Here is a 25,621-nt window from a genome sequence, read left to right on the forward strand (position 1 = left end):
GCAAACATTACTTAATGACAATAACAAAAGACTGCCACACATATAATTAAATCCGAATCACACAACACTAAACTCTATCAATGTAACAGAAGGTGAAATAACTGTAACACTCAAGTCAATTTCAACAGGAAAAGCAGCAGGATCAGGCAATGTAAATAATATAATCCTAAAGAAATTATCACAGCAATTAGCAAATCCATTTTGTAAACTCTTTAACATGTCACTTCACACTGGAAAATAAGCAGCACAATGGAAACTTGCACACGTTTGTGCTATCTTTCAAAAGAATGACCAGCAGTTAGTATCAAATTATAGACCAATATCTCTACTTAGCACCATCAGTAAAGTATTAGAAAAAATCATCCACAAACATGTTTTCAAATTCTTCTTAGAAAATAACTTTTTTTCTTCTCTCCAATCTGGATTTGTCCCCAACGATTCAACAACAAACCAACTTGTCTCGATATACAATACATTCTGTCCAGCACTAGATGAAGGAAAAGAAGTCCGTGCAGTCTTCTGTGACATCTCTAAAGCCTTTGATCGCGTCTGGCACAAAGGTCTTCTTTTCAAACTCGAATCCACAGGTATCACTGGACGTATTTTAAACTGGTTTCGTGACTACTTATCACAAAGAAAACAAAAGGTAGTTATTCCTGGTGGCTCTTCTGTTACAGTTGTAATCTCTGCTGGTGTACCACTGGGCTCTATTTTGGGACATCTTCTCTTCATTGTTTTCATCAATGAAATTGTTCATGACATACACTCTACCATCAAACTCATTGCTGACGATACAAGTCTATACATCATTGTAGATAATCCAATATCTTTTGCTGAATCTTTGAACTCTGATCATTTAAAAATAATTAAATGGTCGAATGACTGGCTAGTAGACTTTAATCCAAGAAAAACAGAGTCTCTTCTTATCTCTCGTAAAGTTAATAAACCCTTACATCCTCCTTTAACCATGCATGATGTCCAGATCAATGAGATTGAATCCCACAAACATCTTGGAGTTGTCCTGTCTAAACATGGCACGAAGACATATATAGTATCAAGGAAAAGGCTTTGAAACGTATCGGTATCATGAGAACCTGAAAGTTAATTCTTGATCGCAAATCACTCGAAACTATCTACCTGGCTTTTATACAACCACTTTTTGATTATTCTGATGTGGTATGGGGTAATATTACCCACCAGGAAGAATTTGAACTTGAGAAAATTCAACTGGAAGCCTGCAGAAAAAATACTGGAGCAACCAGATTAGATTGTTTTGAGAACCTGTACAATGATACTTGATTTGAGCCCCCTTAAAATCAGGAGAAACAAACATACACTGATCCTATTCTATAAAATGACTAATCTTCTGGCTCCCCAATATCTCTCCTCCTTGTTTCTGATGCCGTTGGCCAAACATCTGTATACAATCTAAGAAATGCAAACAATATCTGAAACTTTCAGTGTCATACACTTTCCTACCATCAACCATAACCGAATGGAATCAATTACCACAAGATCTGCGAAACTCTCCCACACAAGCCATCTTTAAAAGCAGACTCTTTTCTGGAGGACATAAAGCCCCCGACCACTACTATGTTGTAGACCGCAAATACCAAATTCTCCATTGCAGACTCAGAACACATTGTAGTTATATAAATGAAGACCTCTTTTCCAAGAACAACGTTAATAGCCCACTTTATACATGTGGCGGGGTTGAAAATACATACCACTATTTCTTCAACTGTCCTATTTATACAAGAAAGCGCACGGAATTATTCAACAGCGTTCAACTAATTTCCAACATAACACTACATACTTTGCTATATGGTAATTCATCAATTACAATCTCACAACATCTTTCTTCACGTACAAAAATACATAAAGCAAACAAACAGATTTAAAACATAATACGACTCCAAATTATCTAATTTCTTAACTCAGACCCGTTATGAGTATGATATAAGTCCGTCAAACATAACCAAGTGCTCTAAGGTGTCCACTACAACCTTGTCTTGCTTTTCTGTCCTTTCTTTCCTGTACGATCTCATAGATATGTTTTTGTTTTTACATTTGCTTTAAATACTAATTGCATACACGTATATTTATTTTCCTTTTTATGTTTAACCGGTCTACATACAATACTGTTTATTGTGAAGTTAAAATGTTACCGAAACAAAATACCAAAATACGCAAGGAGTGAGTTTCAAATAAGCTTGGCTTTCTACTCAATCCTTCATGCTATAACTATGTTGTAAATATATATGAACAGAAAATATTGTTTAAACCAAAATCAAAATGAATTATGTACACTGTGTGTCAGATTTCAAAGGCACTGAATGGAACGTTTGAAAAGTCTTACGTTGCCAACTATAAACTTGTTTTTATGTTAAGTGCAGAAAAAGTCTATTCCAAATGTGTATCGGCATGCATCGTACATTCTTTGAACTATCTCCGACATAACAGAGATATACCAACCAAGTCTCATCAAGAACAAACATTCATAATTATATATGATAATTGAATTGAAAAAAGTATACAATAAAAAAGTTATTGACAATATATAATATGCCATATATCGCTGTTTAATTATTCAACGAAATTGTACTGAATATGTCTATTTAAAAATGTCTTTTGTGTGCTTGTTAATCAGAACCCACTCACGCATGCAAAGCATTACCTTTTATAAATAAAACTAAAATATGCATACCATATTTTACCATAATAAATTTGACAGTATTTTAAGTCATGATTTTTGTACATAGATAGACATATTACCAAAACTTTAAATTCATTCATATAGGATAGACAAAATGAAACGTCAAAGAATTGTTCTACTTGCATTTGTTCTGTATTTATTTATTTTGGTTATGAATAAACGTTACGAATTCAGGCTATTCATAATTAGAAGTAGCTTCAAAAAAAGGAATGATTATACTACCAACCAGCGTTGTTATTCCTCGGATCTGGCAAAAAACAAACAGGGAAATAAATTCGGAAAGATATTGAATAAGGTAAGACATTGTACAGTATGAAATAGGTTTTATGTTTAAATTGTTAACCAACAGAACGTCCGCATTGTTACACACATCATAAATTAAATATTATTCTACCAATTTTAACATTTATGTTCAAGTGTGAAAGTTGACAATATAACTTGGGCCAGTTTTCTTAAAAAGGCAAGATTTTGTAACATTTATTGACGTTCAAAATACATAGTACAGGCCAATACAATATTTTCTTCTAAGAAAAAGGAAAAAGAAACACTTGTTTTTGATAAAAGAAAAGAAATTATACGTAGTTGACTCGGACAAAAACTATTTTGATCAGCATGTGTTGTCTCCGAGTAAAGTCCTAGATACCCCAGCCTGCCCTTAACCAGACCCCTTGCATTTAGCTGTTTTATGTTTACTTGTATATTTATTGAAACAATTTGTACACAACGTGTTCCTATAAGGTATAAATTAATTTTTGAATATCAAGAAAAAAAAAAACACTTACTTTTGAATAAAGCAAAGAAATTATACATAGTTTACTCGGACTAAAAACGATTTTGATCAGCATGTGTTGTATCCGAGTAAAGTCCTAGATACCCCAGCCTGCCCTTAACCAGACCCCTTGCATTTAGTTGTTTGATGTTTACTTCTTTACTTATTGAAACAATTTATGCACAGCGTGTTTCTATCAGGTGTAAATTAATTTTTGAATATCAAGAAAAAAACACTTGTTTTTGAGAAAAGAAATTATACATAGTTGACTCGGACAAAACAAAAAACTATTTCGATCAGCATGTGTTGTCTCCGAGTAAAGTCCTAGACCCCCCAGCCTGCCCTTAACCAGACCCCCGTCCAAACAACTTACAATGGTCGTTCCCTCAGTATTACAGCAAATTACTAACCGTGTTTACATAATCATTATATATCATGAAATATTTGATCATATTATAGGGATATAATTGATAATCAAATGAAATGCATGTCAATTATATGGTAAATAAACGCTCTTTATTACATTACACACCAGAATAAAATGTTATTTATATTATTTTTCAACAATATTTATGTTTTGTTCTATATCTTTTTTTATCTATCCAATTGTGAACGTTCATTTGCTCCACATGACCTGTCGATATATTACCTTATCGGAGGCCAGTGAGCACAATTTTTTTTATAATTCTTCCGTATTTGGACGGTTCAAAAAGTCCTCAGGTTGGACATATGATAAAGCACGATACTTGTAAAAAATTTCCATAATCGGTGAAGTAGGCGCTCTATGTACAGAATTTGGTTATATGTCGTCTTGAAATCAGTAAGGCAGAAATACAAAATTCAATGAATCATTTTCAAATGAAACTAAATAAAATTGATATAAAATGAAAAGAAAAGATGTCTTTTTAACATTTAACTCTATAATTAAGATAATTTTGGACTCATAACCGGCTGGGCTCCTTTTTTCACCTGGATACTCGTCCAAATATATCTCCGTATTGTACAGAACATTGTTAACTAACCTCACAGTTTTTAACTATATCATGAAATTATAACTTGTACCCTGGTTTGCATTCTTTAAGTCTGCATTTGTTAATATTTGTTTGATATCTCTTATTTTACTTTAAACATAATTTATTTCCGTTTTAGTGAGAAAATTTTATATCAAAACACATGTTTTGCTTTACTATCACATCATATAATAGGAAATTAATGTCGTATTCAAACAACTAAAGAAAGTTTTCTTGGGTGCACATTGTTATGTAATGAACATTTATGCCGAGTTATTAAATTACACACCTATGCATAAAACAGAACCAAAAGAACTTATGACTTAAAAGTTGGACCTTGACCTTGGAGCAAATGGTCTGAATCTCGTGCGTGACACATAAACTCATAATGGGTAACTTTTGTGCAAAGTAATTTTAAAGTCCCTTCCTGAATGGGCGAGATAAGGACATCAACAGACTGTGTTAACTTTCGACCTCTAAGTGTGACTGTTACGCTGGGGATAGGTCAGGTGTCTGGGTCTTTCCCATGACATATAGGGAATATGTTGGCGAAATTATTTTACATCCCTTGATCAATGACAAGACAAGAAACAGAACATTTAATCCCTAACTGTGACATTGACCTTGGAGTTAGGTGTCTGGGTCTTGCGCATGACACATGGTTTTATTATAGTGAACATTTGTGCAAGGTAATATCAAAATCCCCTGATAAATGTCAGAGTTATGGATCGGACACGAAAAAGACCCATATAACTTTTTAAACATGTTAATTGATTTTATTCCTAAGTGTATATTTGACATTTGCATAGGGTTCTTGGTCTTGCGCATGATGCAGTAATTTACGTCAAATTGTTTGAAAATCATAGAAGGCAGAACGAACCAGTGCCCTAGCCATTAAAAGGTGTTTCCTAGGATTTTATCTGAAAATGCTGTCATTCTCACGAGCAAACATCATTATATATGGGAAAATATAATATGTAAAGGTAGATCTCTCGGAAGCACAGAGCAGCAGAAACACAGCCCCAGAGCCATGCATTTACGTAGTAGGCCCAAAACGAAAAGAAGCTTTAATGGAAAAATATTTCAGACGAGTTTCTCCAAACATCCAACAGGTAAATATTATTTTAAGCTAAATATTGATAAAGGGGAATGAAATGGTAAGGGGCGAACTGGGATAAGGGGTTTGGGAGGGTTCCGAAGGGGAAAGTTGATCAAGGACGAATATACATGGGAATGTCATGTTCTTTTATGATCAGTCGCACAGACACTCATACACCAAAGATAAACAAACAACGACGATCTACTGAATAACATAAGAAAAACGAACAGGCAACACATAAGAAACAGTAGGTCACCGTTATAGACTCACAAGCTTACAAACGCACCCACACCAGTAGGAAAAACAATTACCGTCTTTGGATTCCGCTGCCAAAACAAAAAGGAGCCGCGAAAACTTACTAAAAGTAAAAGGGCAGGGGATGCAAAAACAAGCTTAAATGTGCAAGGGAAAGGAGAGGGCAAAAGGGGGAGTAGGGCGGAGGGAACACGCTTACATCAAACAAGAAAACATACGCAACACACAATACAAGACAAACAAGACAACTTGTTGAAAAAAGGGGCACCGCCTTGGAACGGTCAGTAACTTAAGTAAAGGAAACTTGGTGTTTAAACGCGTTTAGGGCATGCCAACCTTGCACTTACCCTATTTTCAACAAGTTTAACTACACAATGTAAATAGCATCCCCGCTGAGAAAGGCTGTAACATTAGTGCAAAAGTAACAGATAATGAAAACAAAACATGAAAAAGGTAAATTTCAGGTACAATTACTAAACATGCACTGTGCTTTACGATTTTCGCATTATATCCTCTTTTGATAAACTTTTTAACCAGTTTTACAAAATATTGATTTTAATAACGGGTATGTTTAATTTTCCAAGTTTTATAAACCACATCTCCATAGTATTCCGGGTGTGTAAGTCCAAGTGTTAAAAGTGTTTGAAGGGGCGTATTGTATTTTTTAATAGTTCAGACGATCTGCAGTAAAATTTACTAAAAGCTTTCCGTAGCTTATGGTAATGGTAACCCTGTTGTAGCAATTTCTTGGTGATATGAAGTTTTCCGTCATTAAAATCATTTACCTTTGAGCAAGACCTGATATCAACTCACAGTACAGTACGTACCAATGATCTATATATTATATCAAAATCATGTCAACAATACGTTCTTTCATGAGGTTAAACAGCAGGACAAAAATAAACTGTCTTTTAAAAAACTTTTGGATTAGATGAACGTGCGGATAGCAAAGGCTGGAAGCCTAAATAAACCCAGAAACATGTATTTTACAAAGGACAGAATGAATAAAACAAACACGTGCATGTGGTTTCATTGTCCTTATTATATTTGTACAAAACATGCAGAGACTAGTCAACAGAATGGTTCATTTTTCATGACATGTTTATACCCAGTTTTGGTCTCAAGGTAATGTATGCACATAATGGATTCATCGACAGGGTAGGTAAACAAATCTAATTCTTTCCATATGTACACGAATATTAAAATTGCTGAAATTCAAATTCACTCAAAACCAATATAATTTTAATGGCAATCTTATCAACATTTAAGAATGGCGAACATGTTAGGATATTCTGATTTGACGCAAGTCTTCTTTTTACTAAATGATATAAAATATTTAGCGAAGTTAGCAGTTTGTGAAGTTTGAAGGGCTATAAGGATAATGTGTAATCAGAACAAATTCCTGATGATTGAATCGTTGATGGCACTGTTTTAAATGACTGTGACTCAATGCAATCTTGGAGCGCCGGTATAAATTACAGACTCCGGTATATATACCGGATTAACAATATTTGAACGAAAAATATCTTAAATGTATATATTTTGTAACCATGGTGATACTAACCCTAACCTTTAGTCAGTATTTTTAGCATATTATGCACTAAATGCGTGCGGACATGAAAAAGTATGCATAGTTTTGCCGTGCACTACAATTGATAATCACTTTCAGGCATGTGCAGAAGACCGCTCCAACTCTGCAATGAGTTACATCGGTTTTAAATAATGAAATGATGATGAAACTGGAAGCTGCAAGGCGTATGGATATATAAAACGCTGTTATATTTTAATGCTTATTTTTTTAATCCAGATATGCCTGCTGTCTTCTTTAGTAGACAATTGTGTTTATTTGCTTAGAACATGTGATAAATGAACTGAGTCTAATTTTCATCCGGGTTTCCCTTTTTTACCGATATTGGAATTATCCATCGGCAGTCATGCACAAAATGTCATATGCTATATGCAAGTTAAATGAAACAGGCTAGCAAAAAAGAGATAAACAAATTAATTTGTTTGTGTAAACGTCATATTACATACGTTTTCAATTTTTCTGTGTTACAATTAATAATAAAGAAAGTCCAATTTAGTGACGGCAGAATTGTGAGATTGGTAAATCGTGACGAACATTTTAAAGTGTTTAATAATAAACACTAAGCCTGAGATGGTACATAACTCCATTTATTTAAACAAAAATCAAACTAATTCAACGTTTATCATGCTGGCGGCATTTGATTCAACCTTTACGACCAGTGCAGACCAAGATCAACCTGCACATTCGTGCAGTCTGATTATGATGTTAACTGTTCGCTATTCAGTCAGTAAATATTCAGTAAAAACCCCTTCGAATAATGTCGAATAATGAATGGTACTGCCTAAATTGAGTGATGGGCCAGTCCAGTATCGACATTTAGTAGGCAAAAGATTAAAGAAAGTATACCGTTTGTCAAGTTTCCAGAGAGCAGATAAATACATTGCCTAGCATTTTACTTTTGATACGTCTGTTATCATCACAGACTTGTGATAAATTATCGACTCTGGGTATCAGATGTCATGGACATCAAAAGGAGCGTATGAAAAAAAAACAAAAAAAAAAACTAAGTTACCAACAATGCAAGTGTTGTTATGTTATTTGCAGAACAATCAGTTTCAAACCACGTGTCATTTAGGACAAAACTTTTTAAATTATATATGATAATTGAATAGAAACAAATAGTGTATCAGTCCGCCCGCTAAGCTCAGTAGGTAAGAGCGTTGGTCTACGGATCTCGGGGGCCCGAGATCGATCCTCGGGCAGGGCGTATGTTCTCCGTGACTATTTGATAAACGACATTGTGTCTGATATCATTAGTCCTGCACCTCTAAAACATGTGGGGAAGTTAATAGTTACATGCGGAGAACAGGTTTGTACTGGTACAGAATCCAGGTTAGGTTAACTGCCAGCCGTTACATGACTGAAATACAGTTAAACAACGGCGTTAAACCCAAAACAAACAAACAAACAAAAAGTTTATCATTACAAAAGTTCTAAAGCAATACATAATATGCCATATACATGTATCTAAATTTAGTTATTGAACGTAATTGTAGTGAATATGTCTATCTAAAAATACCTCATATGTGTTTTCTAACCAATATTGGTAATTACAAAATATTTTGCCATGTGCGAAGATTAATTTCACGAGTAACCAGTACAAACATGTTCCTTGTCTTCCATGCAAATAATTCCCTTTTAAACGATATGATGAGTAAAATACATGTCTTCTTATATAAACACACTTATTTAAAACATAAATTTATGTTTAAACTAAGACATGAAGATTTATAATGATATATATGAAGAGATATTTACGCACGTAGACTTCATCAATGCGAACCCGGGAATTAAAAAAAATAGTAGATATGATTTATGAACATGTAAAGCATTTTTCTCTATTACTTAGGTGCCGATCATTGTAAGTTCTAAGGGGTAGCGGTCTTGTGGAGTAGACCTGAGATTTTACTTGGAGAAAATACATGAAGGTCAGAAAAGTTTTTATCAGAGTTAACCAAGGATATTTTCTTTTCAATTCTTAAAATATTTTGTTGACATTAAAAACCTATTTGCACCTTAAAGACATTCTTTCTGAAAAAATTGTTTATAAAGCAACCATAAAACAGCTGAATGCAAGCCTAGTTGGTTATATGTTTTAAATAAGAAACGATTTGCTGATTGTATTTCTTAATTTTGACCGCAGTCACATACATATACAACAGAATGGGTCAGAAATATTCTCTCTCAAAATGACCTTGTCTCTAGGCGTCGACGTCGCGATATGTCTAACTGGAATAGGTGCATCCGTTACATTTTATCGCATATATCACATTGGATGCAATAATGATTATATAGAGAAAACGGGAAATTTGAGAACAATGGTTATATTACATACCCAGCATATCCGACAAGGTAAAGATGTACCTATTCCAATTAGCAGACATAGCGAACAATGCGCTAAAGATTGCAACACAAAATACAAAACATCCCCTTTATACCGATCTATCGAAATAACAGTACTCTACGGAGAATAAAAGAAAACCACTTTACTAAATCGTTTTAACCATCTCTTAACGCTTTAACATTACAACTGCCAATAAATTAAATAAATAATTGTGCAAAACTTAAGCGGCCTCATTTCTAAGACGCAAGCATTATTAATGACGACAAGACATAGACGCCTAGAGAAAACGTCATTTATTTGACGATCCCGCGTCAAACTGGTGAAATTATTATCGTCATTTGAAGGGAACAGCTATTAGGTAGGGGGCCAATAGGGTCTACCATGCATCCCCCCTCCCCTAGACTTTTTTTATAGGTACCAAATTGTTCGGCAGGACCAACCCTTTCGAAATAAAAAAAGTTCCCATGAAACAACTCTTTTGAACTATATAAGATTTCACTGTTTCCATGGCAACCGTTCATTTTTGGAAAATACGACCATATAGAGGATAATCAGTCATATCTTGGCCAGTTCTGGTGATAAAACAATACAAATGGTGTCAAAATGGAGCTAAGACATTGGTATTTTTAAAGAAGCATGTTTCTGTTAATTAACTAAATTGAATATTCATGAATATAAATGAGAATGTTACAAAATGACAAAATTCTATTAGAAAATAATATTTTTTAAGTTTTAAATCAATTTAAGTGTACCAAACAGTTTTGATCTGTTCTGAAAGTCTGTCGGTGTTTTCTTAAATAGTATTTTGTAACACTGATGGTAACTTGTTTTACTCCAAAATGGGTATGTTTAGCTAATTTGCATAATATTAACCATAATCACAACCAACATCTCAGGAAACAAGATACCACTTAAATTTAATAAAATGATATAATTAAATATTATCAATGAAATAACAATTATGTGAGATATATTGTTTGGAAATGAAGTTTGAACACCATTTTGGAGAAGGAATCGGTATATTTAGAAAATATAGATAAGACAGCTTTGATCTGGTCTCTTAGTGTTTTGTAGAGTAGTATTTTATTACTGTGAGGGTAAATAATGTTTCTACATTAGGTATTTTAGCAAATTTGCTTAAATTAATCTATGCTGAAACAGACATCTCTGAAAACAAGATATAACTAAAACTGAACGACATGATGAACTAAACTGTGATCAATGAACTTGTGTTATTTGAGCTGAAACACATGAAAATATAATGTAAATACTGATTTGAAGGAGGAATCTGTTTGTAACTTACTTAACACATGTTATGTTACCATTCCAGTAATCTTGTTTTTGTATCGTTATTTTCTCAGAAAATAAAATGGTAGAGGAATATTTAGTTACCAAGTTGTTAAATACTTCTACAAAGTAGTACAGCTCCAAGCAGTGAGATTTTTTTCCATAACGGCGCTTTAAAGTACGTTACCACTGTACTTTGCTGTATTTAGAAATATCTATGAAGAAATCTGAACCATTGATTTCAATATTATGATATCATGGATTTGTTAAAACTTTAAAGTATTAATTCCAACATTCTTTCTTCACTTTTGTCAACAAAGAAATCATCTGAAACATTCATTACACATTCAGTGTTCCTTTTTTCATTTTGAATTAATGCATCTATCAGTTTAATTATATTAATATCTGTTTCTTAAATATGTTGTTCTTTTATTTGATGGTTTCAATATTGTTGTCAATACTTACATTTTACATTGATTATATATTTTTATGTATATATTCTGTATATATTAATAATATATACATCCCTGCTAACATTCATACACTGATAACAGGGTTACAATTTGGGGCTTCTTTTCATGGAAATTGTTTTAATGGACTACCTATCTCGTTTTGTGTTATTGTGAAGCGCATCAATGCAGTTATTTACGTGCGAAATAAAGCATTTTGTTTTTTAGTTTCAGAAACACATGAATTGTATTGAGATATTCATGGGCTTATTGATGAAATATTCACTGTTGAAAAGCTGCACTGAACAAAAACTAAAAAACAAAATTAAATTTCAGGTACTTCAAGTAATCTTTAGATTTAAACTTATAGCCTAAAATTGGAAAAAGCGGTCAAGAATGTGAATGATATTAAGTCTATGAAAACCAAATTGTTAGGAAAACAACCACATACTGCTATTTAAAACTGATAGAAAGATACTGAGTGCTGTATGTACGAGTTACTGAAAACATTTTGCAATAGACTTTAAGAAGATCATTTTGAAGCAAAGATCGCAACCAAGCAAATAAATAGCTAACTCAGTTGGATCATGGCTGTTTATGAGAGGTAATGAAGTGTGAAAAGCACCTTACGCCCCCCTAGCACTGGCTTAAGAGGAATTTTATTTTAGTATGGTTCGAAATGACTAGAAAATCAAATAACACTGAAAGTGAGTACGAGGGGACATTTTACAACCGTCATATGGCACTTAAAGAGTGTTTAAGGGATAGCAAATTGTTTTTAAGCTCATCCTTTTGAAGCATAACAACACAACTGAGCAATATAATAGCTGACTTGATTTGATTATGTCTGTTCGTTAGATGTAGTGAAATGTGAAACTGCCATCATACCTCTAGCACTAGCTTAAACAGTGTTCTGTTATAGGGAATTTTCATGGATTACTTAAAATTTGAACTTAAAATCGGACGAAATGTCTGAAAAATATGAAATGCACAAATTATTAGGCAGTAGTGTTACAAGAATCAAATTCTGCACGTCTTAATTAAGATGTTACTTACAATGTTTTCACTTTAATGTTACCTAATATAGCATATTTGCTCTCTTGTTGATTATCTGTTATGAACAATATGTTGCTTTATAGCATATCATTCATAAATTAGAAAGCAAATGAGAAAAGAAGATATAGACTCTCAAAATCACTTTATTTTTATAAATGAAATTTGATTACACTTTCATTCGGAAGCAATTTGTATCATAATCTCGAGTTTCTTGCTACAGTTTGAACTTTTGACAAAGGGAGGTAATGTCTTTGTCATAAACTTTGGTATGTAACTTAATTGATAATCAAACTTTTGTTATGATTGATGCATAGTTACTCTTAGTAGTGTTTCTCTTAATGTTACGGTATATCAAGGACTATTCCAACACATAATATAATTTAGTCATTGTCTGTACAATTTAGAATACCAAAACAAATATTTTGTACATTCTGTCTTCTTGTAAATGTTTCAAAATGACTACAATAATCTTCTTTATTTCATATGTATAATTTTTTATATAGTTCTTATATCTTGACTTGGTATCACTAAAACAATTTTGTCCAGCTGGTTTTAGTTTAAATCTAAAGTGTCTTTAAATACCAGCATATTTTCTTTTGTTTATTAGTTTTGGTTAAGCACCACTTTGCAAAAGGAATTCGGTCATGTAATGTTGATCAGTTAACCTAACAAGTGTCTATGGATTCTGTTCTGGAACTACTCAGTTCTCTGCAGGCAAGTGCTATTCTCCGTATTGTACAGGTGGGTGTAAGTCTGCTTCTACTAAGCTGACTTTAGACACGATGTCTTATTTAATATGTAATATTAATCATGTTTATGGAATATTTTCTGAATAATTGAAGCAATATAACAACGTTGTTGAAATGGTAACGTTACATGTGTAATGTATGTTACATTTTTATTCTTTCTTTAATAAAGTGTTAATTCTATGTCTACATACATTATTAACCACATAACAATTGGTTTTTCATTGATACAAAATAATTATATCATTTTATTCAATTTTAGGGGTTTGAGAATTTTATTTTGTTGTTTGTGACACTGGTTCAATTTATGCAAATTAGCTGAGCACATCCAGCTTTGAGTAAACAAATGTGCCATAAAAGTAACAAAATAATATATTACAAAACACTGAGAGACTTTTAGACCAGAACAAAGCTAATTGTATCATAGCTCGGTGTTTTTTCTTAACAAATTTGGTTCAGGTAAATCGCATACACCGAGTACATGGTGCGGTAACTAAAAGTGTGCAGGTATTTAATACCCGCACGCTAGTTACCGCACTGTTGGATAGGAAAGTATGCCAGCGTGTCTGGATTAGTAGACAGTAAAGTGTATTTTATTGATTTTCAGCTCTCGCATTGGTTTATTTTACCTGGGCTTTACACATTTGTAAAGAAAGGATTTTAAGTACTCACTGAACTGCTGTATATGGCAATGTGGAACGCCTACAACTACCATATATGGATGGCTATGATACAAAACAGAAAGAACATTAAAACTCTCGGGTAAACAATTTATACTCGGGGACTACGCCCCCTCGTACAAATCGTTTACCCTCGAGTTTCAATGCTCTTTCTATTACTTAGTACATTTAAATTGATTTGAAACTTAGAAAATGTTATTTTTTAACACAATTTTGTTATTTTTTAACATTCTCATTAATATTCATGAACATGCAAATTAGTTAAATTTAATAAAAATGCTGCTTTTCAAAGGCCAATGTCTTAGCTCCATTTTGGCATCATTTTTATTGTTTTATCACAGAAACTGACCAAGATATGACTGATTATCATCTATATGGTCGTCCTTTTCAAAATTGAATGGTTGGCATGGAAACAGTGAAATCATACATAGTTCAAAAGAGTTTTTTCATAGGAACATTTTTTATTTTGAAAGATTTGGTCCTGCCGAACAATTTGGTACCTATGAAAAAAAGTCTAGGGGGGATATATGGTAGACCTCATTGGCCCCCGTACTATATGGGAACGAAGTTCGCTCCTATCTATGCAACACTTCCTCTTGGGTATCTTGAATACATTTTGTATCAGCAGGTTGAACAGAATTTGATTTGGATTTCGATGATTACTTCAAAGCCATCTGAAAACGATTTCTAGATAATATATGCATTATATGGACACGTTCCCGGGGCGACCTAGACAAACAAAACTCTTTGCTTGATCAGTTACATCCGGACTAAATATTCACTATACAGTACGACGAAATAAAGCTACCATTCTTAGTTTTACTAGTTAATATTATAAATGGCAAAATCGAAACTGACATTTTTTACAAACCTACCGCTATCAAGCAGTACCTACTCCAAGGAAAACATTCCCTTTTGTTTGGCTTGACGCATTTGCACAATCGTATCAAATGATATAACTTTTCTTTGACGCATGAAAGAACTGCAAGAATTTTTATCAGCGCAAAACTGTCCTAAAAGCATAATAGAAAATAGAATTGATAAAGTCTTGATATTAGACAAACAGACCCTCCGAAAATCCAAGAGAAAACAAATTCTAAATTAATTCCATTTAAAAGCACACACAACCCTAAAAATTAATGCAAATGACTGGTTAAAGGTAACGATTCTGTAATTAGACTTCATTTTGACGTCGTTCCTATGCGACTTTTAACGTTATTTTCACTTCTGAAGATTTGCACAGTGAAACTGGTTGAGTTATTATATATATATATATATATATATATATATATATATATATATACCACTTTATTTCCTATATATATATATATATCGGAAAGAAAGATGAATAAAGATGCTAATCCAGTTAATTAATATGAAATAATTTAACTCGACAGGTTTCACCCGTTTACGGGATCTTCAGGAGTAAAACTGTACTGTTGACGTTGGTAACGTCGCTCGGTAGCGACGTCACTTCATTGTAATAAGGGACGTTACTCTTTTGAGTTTTTGTCAAGGGATGACACTATGTCTTTATTGATGCGTTATTTTGCATTCAATTCTGGAAGAAAAGTTTGAATTAATAAGTTTTCTTTTCTCCTTCTTTTGGATATGTCTGTTTCTTGTAATTTATAAATTGTTATTATCATTAATTTTTTAACCGATTCCTTAGAGCATTCTGCGATGTGACGGCTGACTGGTAGAAATTCGTTTTCCGGATTCCTTATATGTTGTTTCTGAAGAGTTAGTCGATTTCATAAATTAGACGTTTCTCCAATATAGTCTTTTGAACATCCAGAACATTTCATAGCATATATGACATTTTGTATTTCACAAGTGCCGGAAAATTTTATATTGAATTGACAACTATTTCGGAAGTGATACTTACCTTCTATCAGTAAATTACACAGTCCACATATTTTTCTTTCCACACTGCTTTATTTCTGGTTTCCTTAGAGATTCTGTAGATGATGCCCTTGTCAGTAGTTTCTTCAAGTTTGCCGGTTGTCTCTTGCTTTTAATGATTTCATTTTGTGAAATAATTTCTTTCATTGTAGCATCGTAATATAATATTGGTAGATTTTCTCTTATTATATTAAAAAACTCCAGTTTTTTCGGATTGTGTGTTGATACATAAGGTATTACATGTTCATCTTGTTTTTCCTTTGTTTTTCTCAGTTCTTTTTGATCAATTGATAATGCTCTTTCTATTCCGTTTTCAATTAGTTTTAAAGGATATCGTTGAGATGTCAGGAATTCTTTCAATTCCGTTAATCGTAGATGTAGAGTGTCTTTCTTTAAAATAATTGTACATAAGCGTCTTGCAAGAGAAAACGGAATATTCTGCTCTGTATGTTTAGGATGACACGAATTGATCAATAAATACTGTTTACTGTCTGTTGGTTTGTAATATATATATGTGTTTCAATTTCTGTTCCTTTCAGTTTGATTAAATATCTAGAAAAGGTAGTTCATACGTACTGATTTGCATAGTGAATTTTAAGTCTTCATGAAGTTTATTTAGTATTATATTGAAGACGTTTAATTCCTCTCTTGATTTGGGCCATAAAATGAATATGTCATCTAAAAATCTTGTCCAGTTATGTATAAAACGTTCTTTGAATTCATTTCCATATTTCTCTTCTACTTTCTTGTATAATAGTTCTTCTAAATAACCAATAACTAATGTAACATGCACTGGCGCAAATTTCGTGCCAATGGCGTTGCCTTTAATTTGCCTATAAAATTTATCATTAAAATGGAACGTGTAGTTTTTCAAAATAAATTAAGTTGCAGAAAGTATAAATGTTTTTTGTAAATCTTGATGGAATTGTTTCAGGATGTTTAGTTATCCAATTTTCTATTGCGTTTAGTCCTAGGGCGTGGGAGATATTTGAGTATAATGATTCAACATCAAATGTTGTTAAAATTAATTGCAGATTAGTTTGATTAGTTTTAAGCGGTAGTGCATTCTGAAAATCAGTACTGTCTCTCACATTGCTTTGTACGTATTTTGTCAAAGGACGTAGTAGAATATCTAACATATTACTTAATCTGTGAGTTTGGCAACTCGGTCCAGCAACTATTGGACGTATTTTCAAATCTCTAACATTGGTAATTGTCACTACTTCTGAATTTTGCAAAGAGCAAGCGTTATTCATCTCTTGGATTTTGTGAACCTTTGGTAGACCATAGAAATCCCATTGTTTCACCTCAAAGTTTTTAAGGTAGTCATACTCTTTTTCTGTAAAGCAGGTTTTAAAACCATCTATTAATTTTCTATACCTTAAGGAGTCATTACTCTTTGGGACTGTGGTCAGTTGTTCATAATACGCAGAGTCGTTCAGTTGCGATTCAATCATCTGTTTATAATGTGAAGAGTCCATGATAACTACCGCTCCGCCTTTATCGACCTCTTTTATAATAATGTCGGGATCATTTGCTAATTCCGCGATAGCCTTTCTCTCGTTTCTAGAGATATTAGACTTAATTTTCTATTTGCTGCTTAAATTCTTCGGGTAATTATTTAGATTATCAATATTTTTTTCTAATGACGAATTCCTATTTTTCGGAGATGTAAAATCGCTTTTATTTCTAACTATAGATATGTCATTATCGTCCTCCCCGTTAAAATATTCTGATAATGTTATGCTTCCTGTGAAGTGGTCGATATCATTATTATTTTTTTCTACATTTTCCCTTAGAAGGTGTTGATGTAAATTTAAGCCCTTTACTTAAAATTGCAACTTTTGCTTCTGTTAGAGGTTTTGATGAAAGATTTATCACCTTGATATCATGTTTCATACTTTTTCCGTTTAAATTTACCGGATCTGTTGTCTCCGCCGGTTCCTGTACAAAAAAAAAGGAATCATTGCGGCTCCTTCCTCCTTCATAATTTGTTTCAGCTGTCGGATCCTGAAACTGGTTTTGTCTCGGATAAGATCGATTCTGAATGTTGAGATCTAGATTTGGTCTTTTCCATGGTCTGCTAAAATTATTCTGATGCGCTCCTTCATGATTAATGTTAAGGTTGTTTCTCATGCTCTTTAATCTGTTGTTACGCTCACCATTGTAATATTGCTGTTGTTTGAATTGTTTACCAATATAGGTTGTCACTGGTGTATGAATGCTCCTCTGTGGTATATAGTTTTAGAATTTCGTTGTGTACTGTACTTAGTGGATTCGACTGCAGTTGCGTATGATCTTTGGTTAGAAAAGTTTCTTTTATTGTACTAGTAGAGCATACATTTGTTGTGTATTATTAGAGCTGAATGTAACAACAACATCACCGTCTTTTATGAAGGGGTTTTTGATCTGACAGATTTCTTTAAACTTGATTTCGTACTGTTGGTAGAAATTACTTGATTTCTCTAACCAGCGTCTCTTAGATATATTTTCCTCGTGATCACAGGCTTCTTTCCACATAGTTTGCAAAGCCGTCAGGCGTCTGCCAGTTGTTTCCTGGCTGAATTCCATGTGGCTTTGTGACCGTTAGTCTAAAAGGTCTCTTCCTGTTTTAATATTGTCTAATACATGTTTCTCTCTTCTTCTTCTTGTCTGATCTTCAGGTTCGTTCTGTATATTTCCCATCTGAAATTTCTGTGGAAGTATGATGGGGGTTGAGTTTCTCTATGTCTCATAAACTGTTTTGATATTCTCATTTCTGAATTTCTGCAAAAATTCTTGCTTTTGTTTTACATATATATATATATATATATATATATATATATATATATATAAAATTAAACTTTTGACACCGTTTGAACATATATTTTTTCTCATACTCTATATATATATATATATATATATATATATATATATATATATATATATATATATATTCTCATTCTCGTTTCTTTGATTTCAATGTAAATTCAGAAAATTAAAAAATAGTTCATTAAAGACATATTAGTTCAATAGAACCGACGTAGAATAAGTGAAGTATACATCTATGCATATATAACACATTTCTTTAAATGTGAAGCATTTTGAGTAATGGTGTGCCAAAAGAACAAGATTGTTTGCTCTTATATTTTTGGTGTACTTAACAGGACTATTGTTTGCCTATAATTTTGACACTAATTCATTTATAGAACATGCATGTAGTATCTTTTTACGCAAGACATTTATATTTTAACCCGTTCTGAGAACGTATAAAGAGGTTTGTTTTAAGGATGTACGATCGCATTTTTTCTAACGTTAAGAATGTTTTCATACTCTGTGAACTTGAAGAACATTAGTTTTCAAGACAAACAAGAGAAGAAAAAACAGGTCACCGAACTCGTTTCAATTTTATAGTGCATTTTCTACACCCACTGTTTAAGTATTTCTGAAATTTTGTAAAATTGAAAAAATGGTTGTACTTTATAAAACATATAATATCCCATTTAATGTTATAGGGATTTCATGTCTTAAAGGTTAATATGAAAACAAGGTGATGTCAGTATTATATAAGCATAAATGTCACAAACAAGTCTCTTTCATTTTTACATGTTGACATAATTACCCCACCCACTTTATTTTCAATGGAAAAAATGTGTTTAGATCTACAAAAAAAATTCTGACGGTAAGATTTTAAAAATATTTTGACGCTTTAATGACGCACAAAAATGCTATAAAATGGAAAGAAAAAAGGTAGGGGTCACCGTGCATCTAAGAGATTTATTAAGAAAAAATTGTCAAAAACTGGTGAATTTTGATATTTTGTGTTCTTTTTTTATTTACTTTATATTTTCCAGATAAAATAAAGAGATATCTTGAAATTTTTTATTTGAATTATAGCTTATCATTATATGTATCAGTCAGGAAAATATCAAAACGAAACCTGATCTACTTTCATAGATATTTGAAATTACCTACCCCTACCCCGTTGTAAAACTTACGTCAATTTTAGGCAAATTTCAGTCAAAAATAAGGGTTAAAAAATTTTTTTCGCAAAAAGCAGAATCTATTTGCTTAAATGGTACTTTATTAGCCATATTTTAATGATTTAGCATTAATTTTCGGCAAAACTTTTGTTGGAAGGCAATATTTGAAGAAACATTTTTCAAAATGGCGGATATCCTGAAAAAAAACGCTCGTACATCCTTAAGTCATTTAACAATTAAGGTGTAATAGCCATATTTCATATCTTGTAACTGGATGGTAAATGAAATTTGGTAACCTTAAAGACATTCAAAAACAAAAATGTTTCACAGAGATATTTTTCAAATTTTGTCATTTTTGGGGGAGATAATCGTTTTGAAGTTAACATCGGTGCCTCTGGGAAATATATAATTTCTTTGATTATGAGAATATGAATTGAGTTTCGAGAAAATTTTCCGGTAGAAAACTGCATTATATCATTCTTATACAAATATCAAAAAGAAATTTAAATTTCCCCGGAGGGAAAAGGAGAGAATTATTATTTTCTAGTTTTCAGGGAGATAACTCATGAAAAACCAATATTATCACGGGAGCTAATCTTAAAGGAAATATTTTTAGACATGCTGTCACTATATACCTTGTCAATATGCACCTTATTTCTATCGTTTGATATTTTCAAAACTTACACTATCAAGCTGTATGTACGCTTTTGGTGACGTTGCGGCCTATTACGGGTAGTAATCCTTAATAAGATAGCTAATCTGAATACAGTAATCTTAAACAAGCTATTTAAATAATTTGATCATATTTGAAAAGGAACACGTAAAAAGATCAAAAACTAATTTAGGACAGTACATTGGCTTTGTTTGCAATAAATTTCATAGATGATACACAAGGTCTTCGCTACTCGAACTATAGTGCAGATAATTGACGAAACGAGTCATTCGTTACCGTTATATTTCATGAAATCAGATAAAAAATCCTTTTAATGCTCCAATATTGCATTAGGTCAAGGAAACATTATAGTCGAGTGAATAATACAAACTGAGCAATTTATACAGGTAATAAAGCTTATCAGATGTTAAATACAATAAAACGTGAACATTTTTTGATAAAGCATGTATAACAACAACAACAACAAAAATGAATTAACAGCTGGTAATGCAACGTTTCAAGGTACCGAAACTCAGAGCATTCGGATGAGCACAAACGCGCGCACACATCGTCTGGAAAAAAAGTCACATGACAATGTAAACAAAAGTAAAAAGTGATTCCCAAGGACAAAAAAGAGAGAAAATACGCTTGTACTCAATGCCTTTGTAGAAGATGAGACATCAAAAGAAACATATAACTAGCAAAACAAATTGTTAAAACCAAACATTAGATACGTTAAATACAAAATATTTTCGCAATTTATGATACAGGTAGCCCTGCTTAAGGTTATTTTGTAACATATTGATTACTTATTTTAAAATCCTCAACATGACCAGTTGATAATTAAGCTGTTGGATCGGGTACTTACCTACCTCCCAAAAAGTGAGAATTTTAATAAATTATACTCATCTATTTCTCATAAATTATGGTCTGTTCATACTGTCAAAACAGAGAGATGTCAATATAAGAAGAAGTATCAGCGATAGAAATTTATACCACCTTTGGAAAAAAACTTGATTATCTATCTTCTGGATATCTTTCAGATGAAATACTAATGTATCCTAAGAAAGGCAGGGAAAAGGCTCCATATTGATAAAGATATAAAGGATAAATTACGAAAAGGAGTGGATTTTTTCTTCCAATGGGAATACTAAATACTTGCAAATAAAAGAACTTATTTGATTAAAGTCATATAACTTATTTGTCATATTTGTGTGTTCCTTCTACATAAAAATGTAAAACTAATTTAAAGGTATTTATCTGTCACAAGTTGCATAACTGATTTGTAGATTTTAACCATACACAAGTAAATAAATATATATGCCCATCATATATGTTATATTTATTTAGTTTTAGTAACAAATTTATGGTCACGTGTGGCTTCCCTCAGTATAGCTGCCTGAAAAGAAGTTTTACAGTTTTCTAAAACAAGTCATAAAAAGAAACCAACAAAAAGTACAAATAATTTGACTTTTGATAAATATTTTACTTACTTCCAGGAAGAAATTGTATAAAGTTTAGTTACGTTATTCTAGATGTACATGTATACGTTTCAAACTTGAATTTTTCTTAACGGAGGTGCACAAATTTCAGTAAATTAAGAGACATAGTTTTACTTGAAAGTTGGATACAGCTATCTGAGATAACATGCACATAGTATCTGAGTAAACAAATGCTTACCTTAAAGCATTATAAAAATATTGATACCTACAGATGACAAGTGGTGTCAGTATGTTTGGCATAGTTTCATATAATGAATACAATATGTATTTTGAATATATGAATTGTATACCTGATACAAGGTTTAGAACTCATTCCACGAAGATTATCTGATAGAAGTAATATTATTCATTAAACAAACATTATTTGATTCAAAATGAATAACTAGTTTAAAGACACTTACCTGTTGTTAGTTGTGTGACGAAATAAATCATATACTTTCCGCAACATTAAGTTTAAAACAATAATAACTAATTGGAATATATTTATCAAATCAATGTCGTTTGAGGGTGACGGCGTATCTTTATATTATTCTGCTTTTCCTCGAATTGTCTTCTGTTGATGTGGTGTTAGAATATACCACATGTTTTACATTGTAATCCGTCTGCGTGTGTTTGATAAGTTTCGTCTTTAAATATTGCTCTTTGGTATAAAATGCATTTCAGTTGTTTTTATGCCCACGAATGGAGGCATATTAGTTTTCAACTGTCCGTCCGTTCGTTCGTTCGTTCGTTCGTTAGTACGTTAGTCACAACGTTAACGTTTTGCATGAAGGCACTTTACTCACTGCACGAAGAACCTTCAAACTTCACATGCTGATAGTACTTATCGAGTATACCATCCCTACTGACTTTGGGGTTACCAGGTCAAAGGTCAAGGTCACAGGGGCCAACGTTAACTTTTTGCATGAAGGCACTTTACTCACGAACCACTGCACACAGGACCTTCAAACTTCACACGCTGATAGTACTTATTGAGTACATCACCTCTACTGACTTTGGGGTCACCAGGTCAAAGGTCAAGGTCACAGGGGCCAACGTTAACTTTTTGCATGAAGACACTTTACTCGCGAACCACTGCACCCAGGACCTTCACGCTTCATGTTGTGATAGTACTTATTGAGTACACTATCCCTACTGACTTTGGGATCACCAGGTCAAAGGTCAATGTCACAGGGGTCAACGTTAACATTTTGCATGAAGGCACTTTACTCGCGAACCACTTCACCCAGGACCTTCAAACTTTACATGCTGATAGTACTTTATGAGTACACCAAACCTACTTACTTTGGGGTCACCAGGTCCAAGGTCGCAGGGGCCAACGTTAACTTTTTGCATGAAGGCACTTTACATATGAAACACTTTATCCAGGACCTTCAAACTTCACATGCTGATAGTACTTATTGAGTACACCACCCCTACTGACTTTGGGGTCACCAGGTCAAAGGTCAAGGTGCTGTGGGGGCATTTGTCACCATTAGTGACAGCTCTTGTTTAATCATTGTAAGGGAAACAGTGTTATACACACGTGAATTGCAGTGCCAAATAACCATATATTAAGGATATTTCATATAGATGTTTTAAGACACTGGCATCGGACTTTCATTGCGTTCGAAACTTAGCGTATAATTCTTTCATGCAAATAAACCATATTGTTCACGGAAGGCTGATGGTTTTGTTCCGATGCCAGTTTGTGCCTGAAGTAAGTCTAAGAGGAATACCTGAGACTGAGATATGTCATGTTATAAAGAAAAAAAAAACTGAAATTGAAACTGAAACTGTTTTATTTGATTAAACGCCTATTTTTATGCAAAACGTATTCAATGGCGTTTCACAAATACATAAAAATACGACAAAAATTAAGATATTTAATGACATATAACATAAATGAGCATAAATATCATTGTGAATAAACTATTTAGTAAGCATTAAAAAAATCAGACATCAGATAAGATTAATAAAATTTTAGAATATTAAGATACAGTAAGACAGCTGTTTGTTATTACGCCTCAACACGTGTATTATTGAAGGTTCCATGTTCATCGCCTTTTGAATACATCTGCGGATGTCTCTAAATTGCTTTTTGTACTTTTAGCATGTATAAATGTTGAGTTCTGCTCCACCCGGGGCTAGAGGGCGTGGACGGTAGCACGCATTTCCACTACCGTCCACGAACAGGCTCAATCAAACCGAGCCTGCAACATTTTCGTTTTTGTCGTGTTGAGCGACCTGTGATGATTCCGCTTTTCTCTATTTTAAGTAAGAATATGTGGTTTATTGCGACATGTCTAGAAATTATTACAAACAACCGTATTTTGTATTTGTTATAATATAGTTCATATTCGAATGTGTTTACAAAATAAAATCATCCAGTTCACGTTACTTCATTCTCTTAAAATTTACAGTCACAGTCTCTAAAACAGTGCAAAGTAATTTCCAAAATAATGCGTTTTCAACTTCTTTTTGAAAACATCTATTGTGTCTGAGTTCCTTATTTCGAGAGGCAATTCATTCCAGAGTTTAGGTCCAACAGTACCAAAACTTCTCTCGCTGAACGTTGAAAGGAACAACGAAACACCCAGTAACGGAATTTGAAGAACGCAAGTTCCTTGTCTGTGTTTGTTTTATGAGAAGTTCAGAAAGATATTCCGGAGAGTTTCCAACTAAACAATTATACATGTAGGTGGGCATTTTGAATGTGATTCTAGCTTTGATTGGTAGCCAGTGAAGGTCATACAACGCTTGCTTGGAACTGTCATATTTTCTTCGATTTAGAACAAGTTTTGCACACATGTTCTGAATTCGTTGCATTTTGTTTACTTCGCTTTGAGCAATACCATACAGAATGACATGACAATAATCTAAATGGGATATCACCAATGACAGGACAAGGGTTCCGGTAGCCTCTTTGGTAAGATATTTCCGGATACATTTTATTCTGAAGTAGTTGAGCATTGCTGTTCTACACTTTCGTTTTACATGTTCTTTTAGATTCAAAAGAATGTACTGTTGTCTGTTGCATAATTTCTCTGCAAGTAACGTAGAAAATAAAGAGAGCAGCTAACAGCTCTAAATTGATAGGGTGGTAAAATGGTTTCTACCAAGTTTGCCATTACGCTCGTGACATCTTGCGTTATTGAAGAGCGTTGTTCCCTTTCACATGACATGAAGATGTATTTTGAGCATATGTTAATATGTTATACCGACAATATAATAAAATTTACTGTAGACCGTGTCATACAATGGAGCGAGCTCGCGGTAAATTTCTGCGATTTCGGGAAATGAGTCGGTATTCTTTCGCTTATGAAAAGATAATTTTGTTTAAAAAAAGGAGTAAAATGTGTAAAAGAAAATTCGTATCAATTTACACATGCACACCGTTAAACGAAAACCATTTAACGATAGTTCATTGAGAAAAAAAAATATGACAACGTTGAAAAATCTGAATCGTTTCATTCAATAACGAAATTATCACAATGCCGTTATTTCGTTAAATTTACCAATTAACGCATGTTAAGATTATAAGGTTTAATTTTCATTTCGCGATTTACTTTGGACCAACTGCTTCATGTTTTTACTATTAAGGAGATTCAGATTTTATTTA

At 32.8% G+C, this 25,621-nt stretch overlaps 1 protein-coding gene across 1 annotated transcript in view; it reads left to right on the forward strand.

Moving 5' to 3' along the window:
* The first annotated feature begins 2,742 nt into the window (after nucleotides 1–2,742).
* The window catches only part of LOC128551980 (uncharacterized), a 29,660-nt gene continuing 6,781 nt past the window's right edge, over nucleotides 2,743–25,621 (forward strand). Inside the window, exon 1 of the mRNA XM_053532956.1 lies at nucleotides 2,743–3,011. Within this exon, the coding sequence (XP_053388931.1) occupies nucleotides 2,811–3,011 (201 nt within the window). The 5' untranslated portion in view covers nucleotides 2,743–2,810. The remainder of the gene's footprint in view (nucleotides 3,012–25,621) is intronic.

Source organism: Mercenaria mercenaria, unplaced genomic scaffold (assembly GCF_021730395.1).
Source record: "Mercenaria mercenaria strain notata unplaced genomic scaffold, MADL_Memer_1 contig_1902, whole genome shotgun sequence".
Taxonomy (NCBI): Eukaryota; Metazoa; Mollusca; class Bivalvia; order Venerida; family Veneridae; genus Mercenaria; species Mercenaria mercenaria.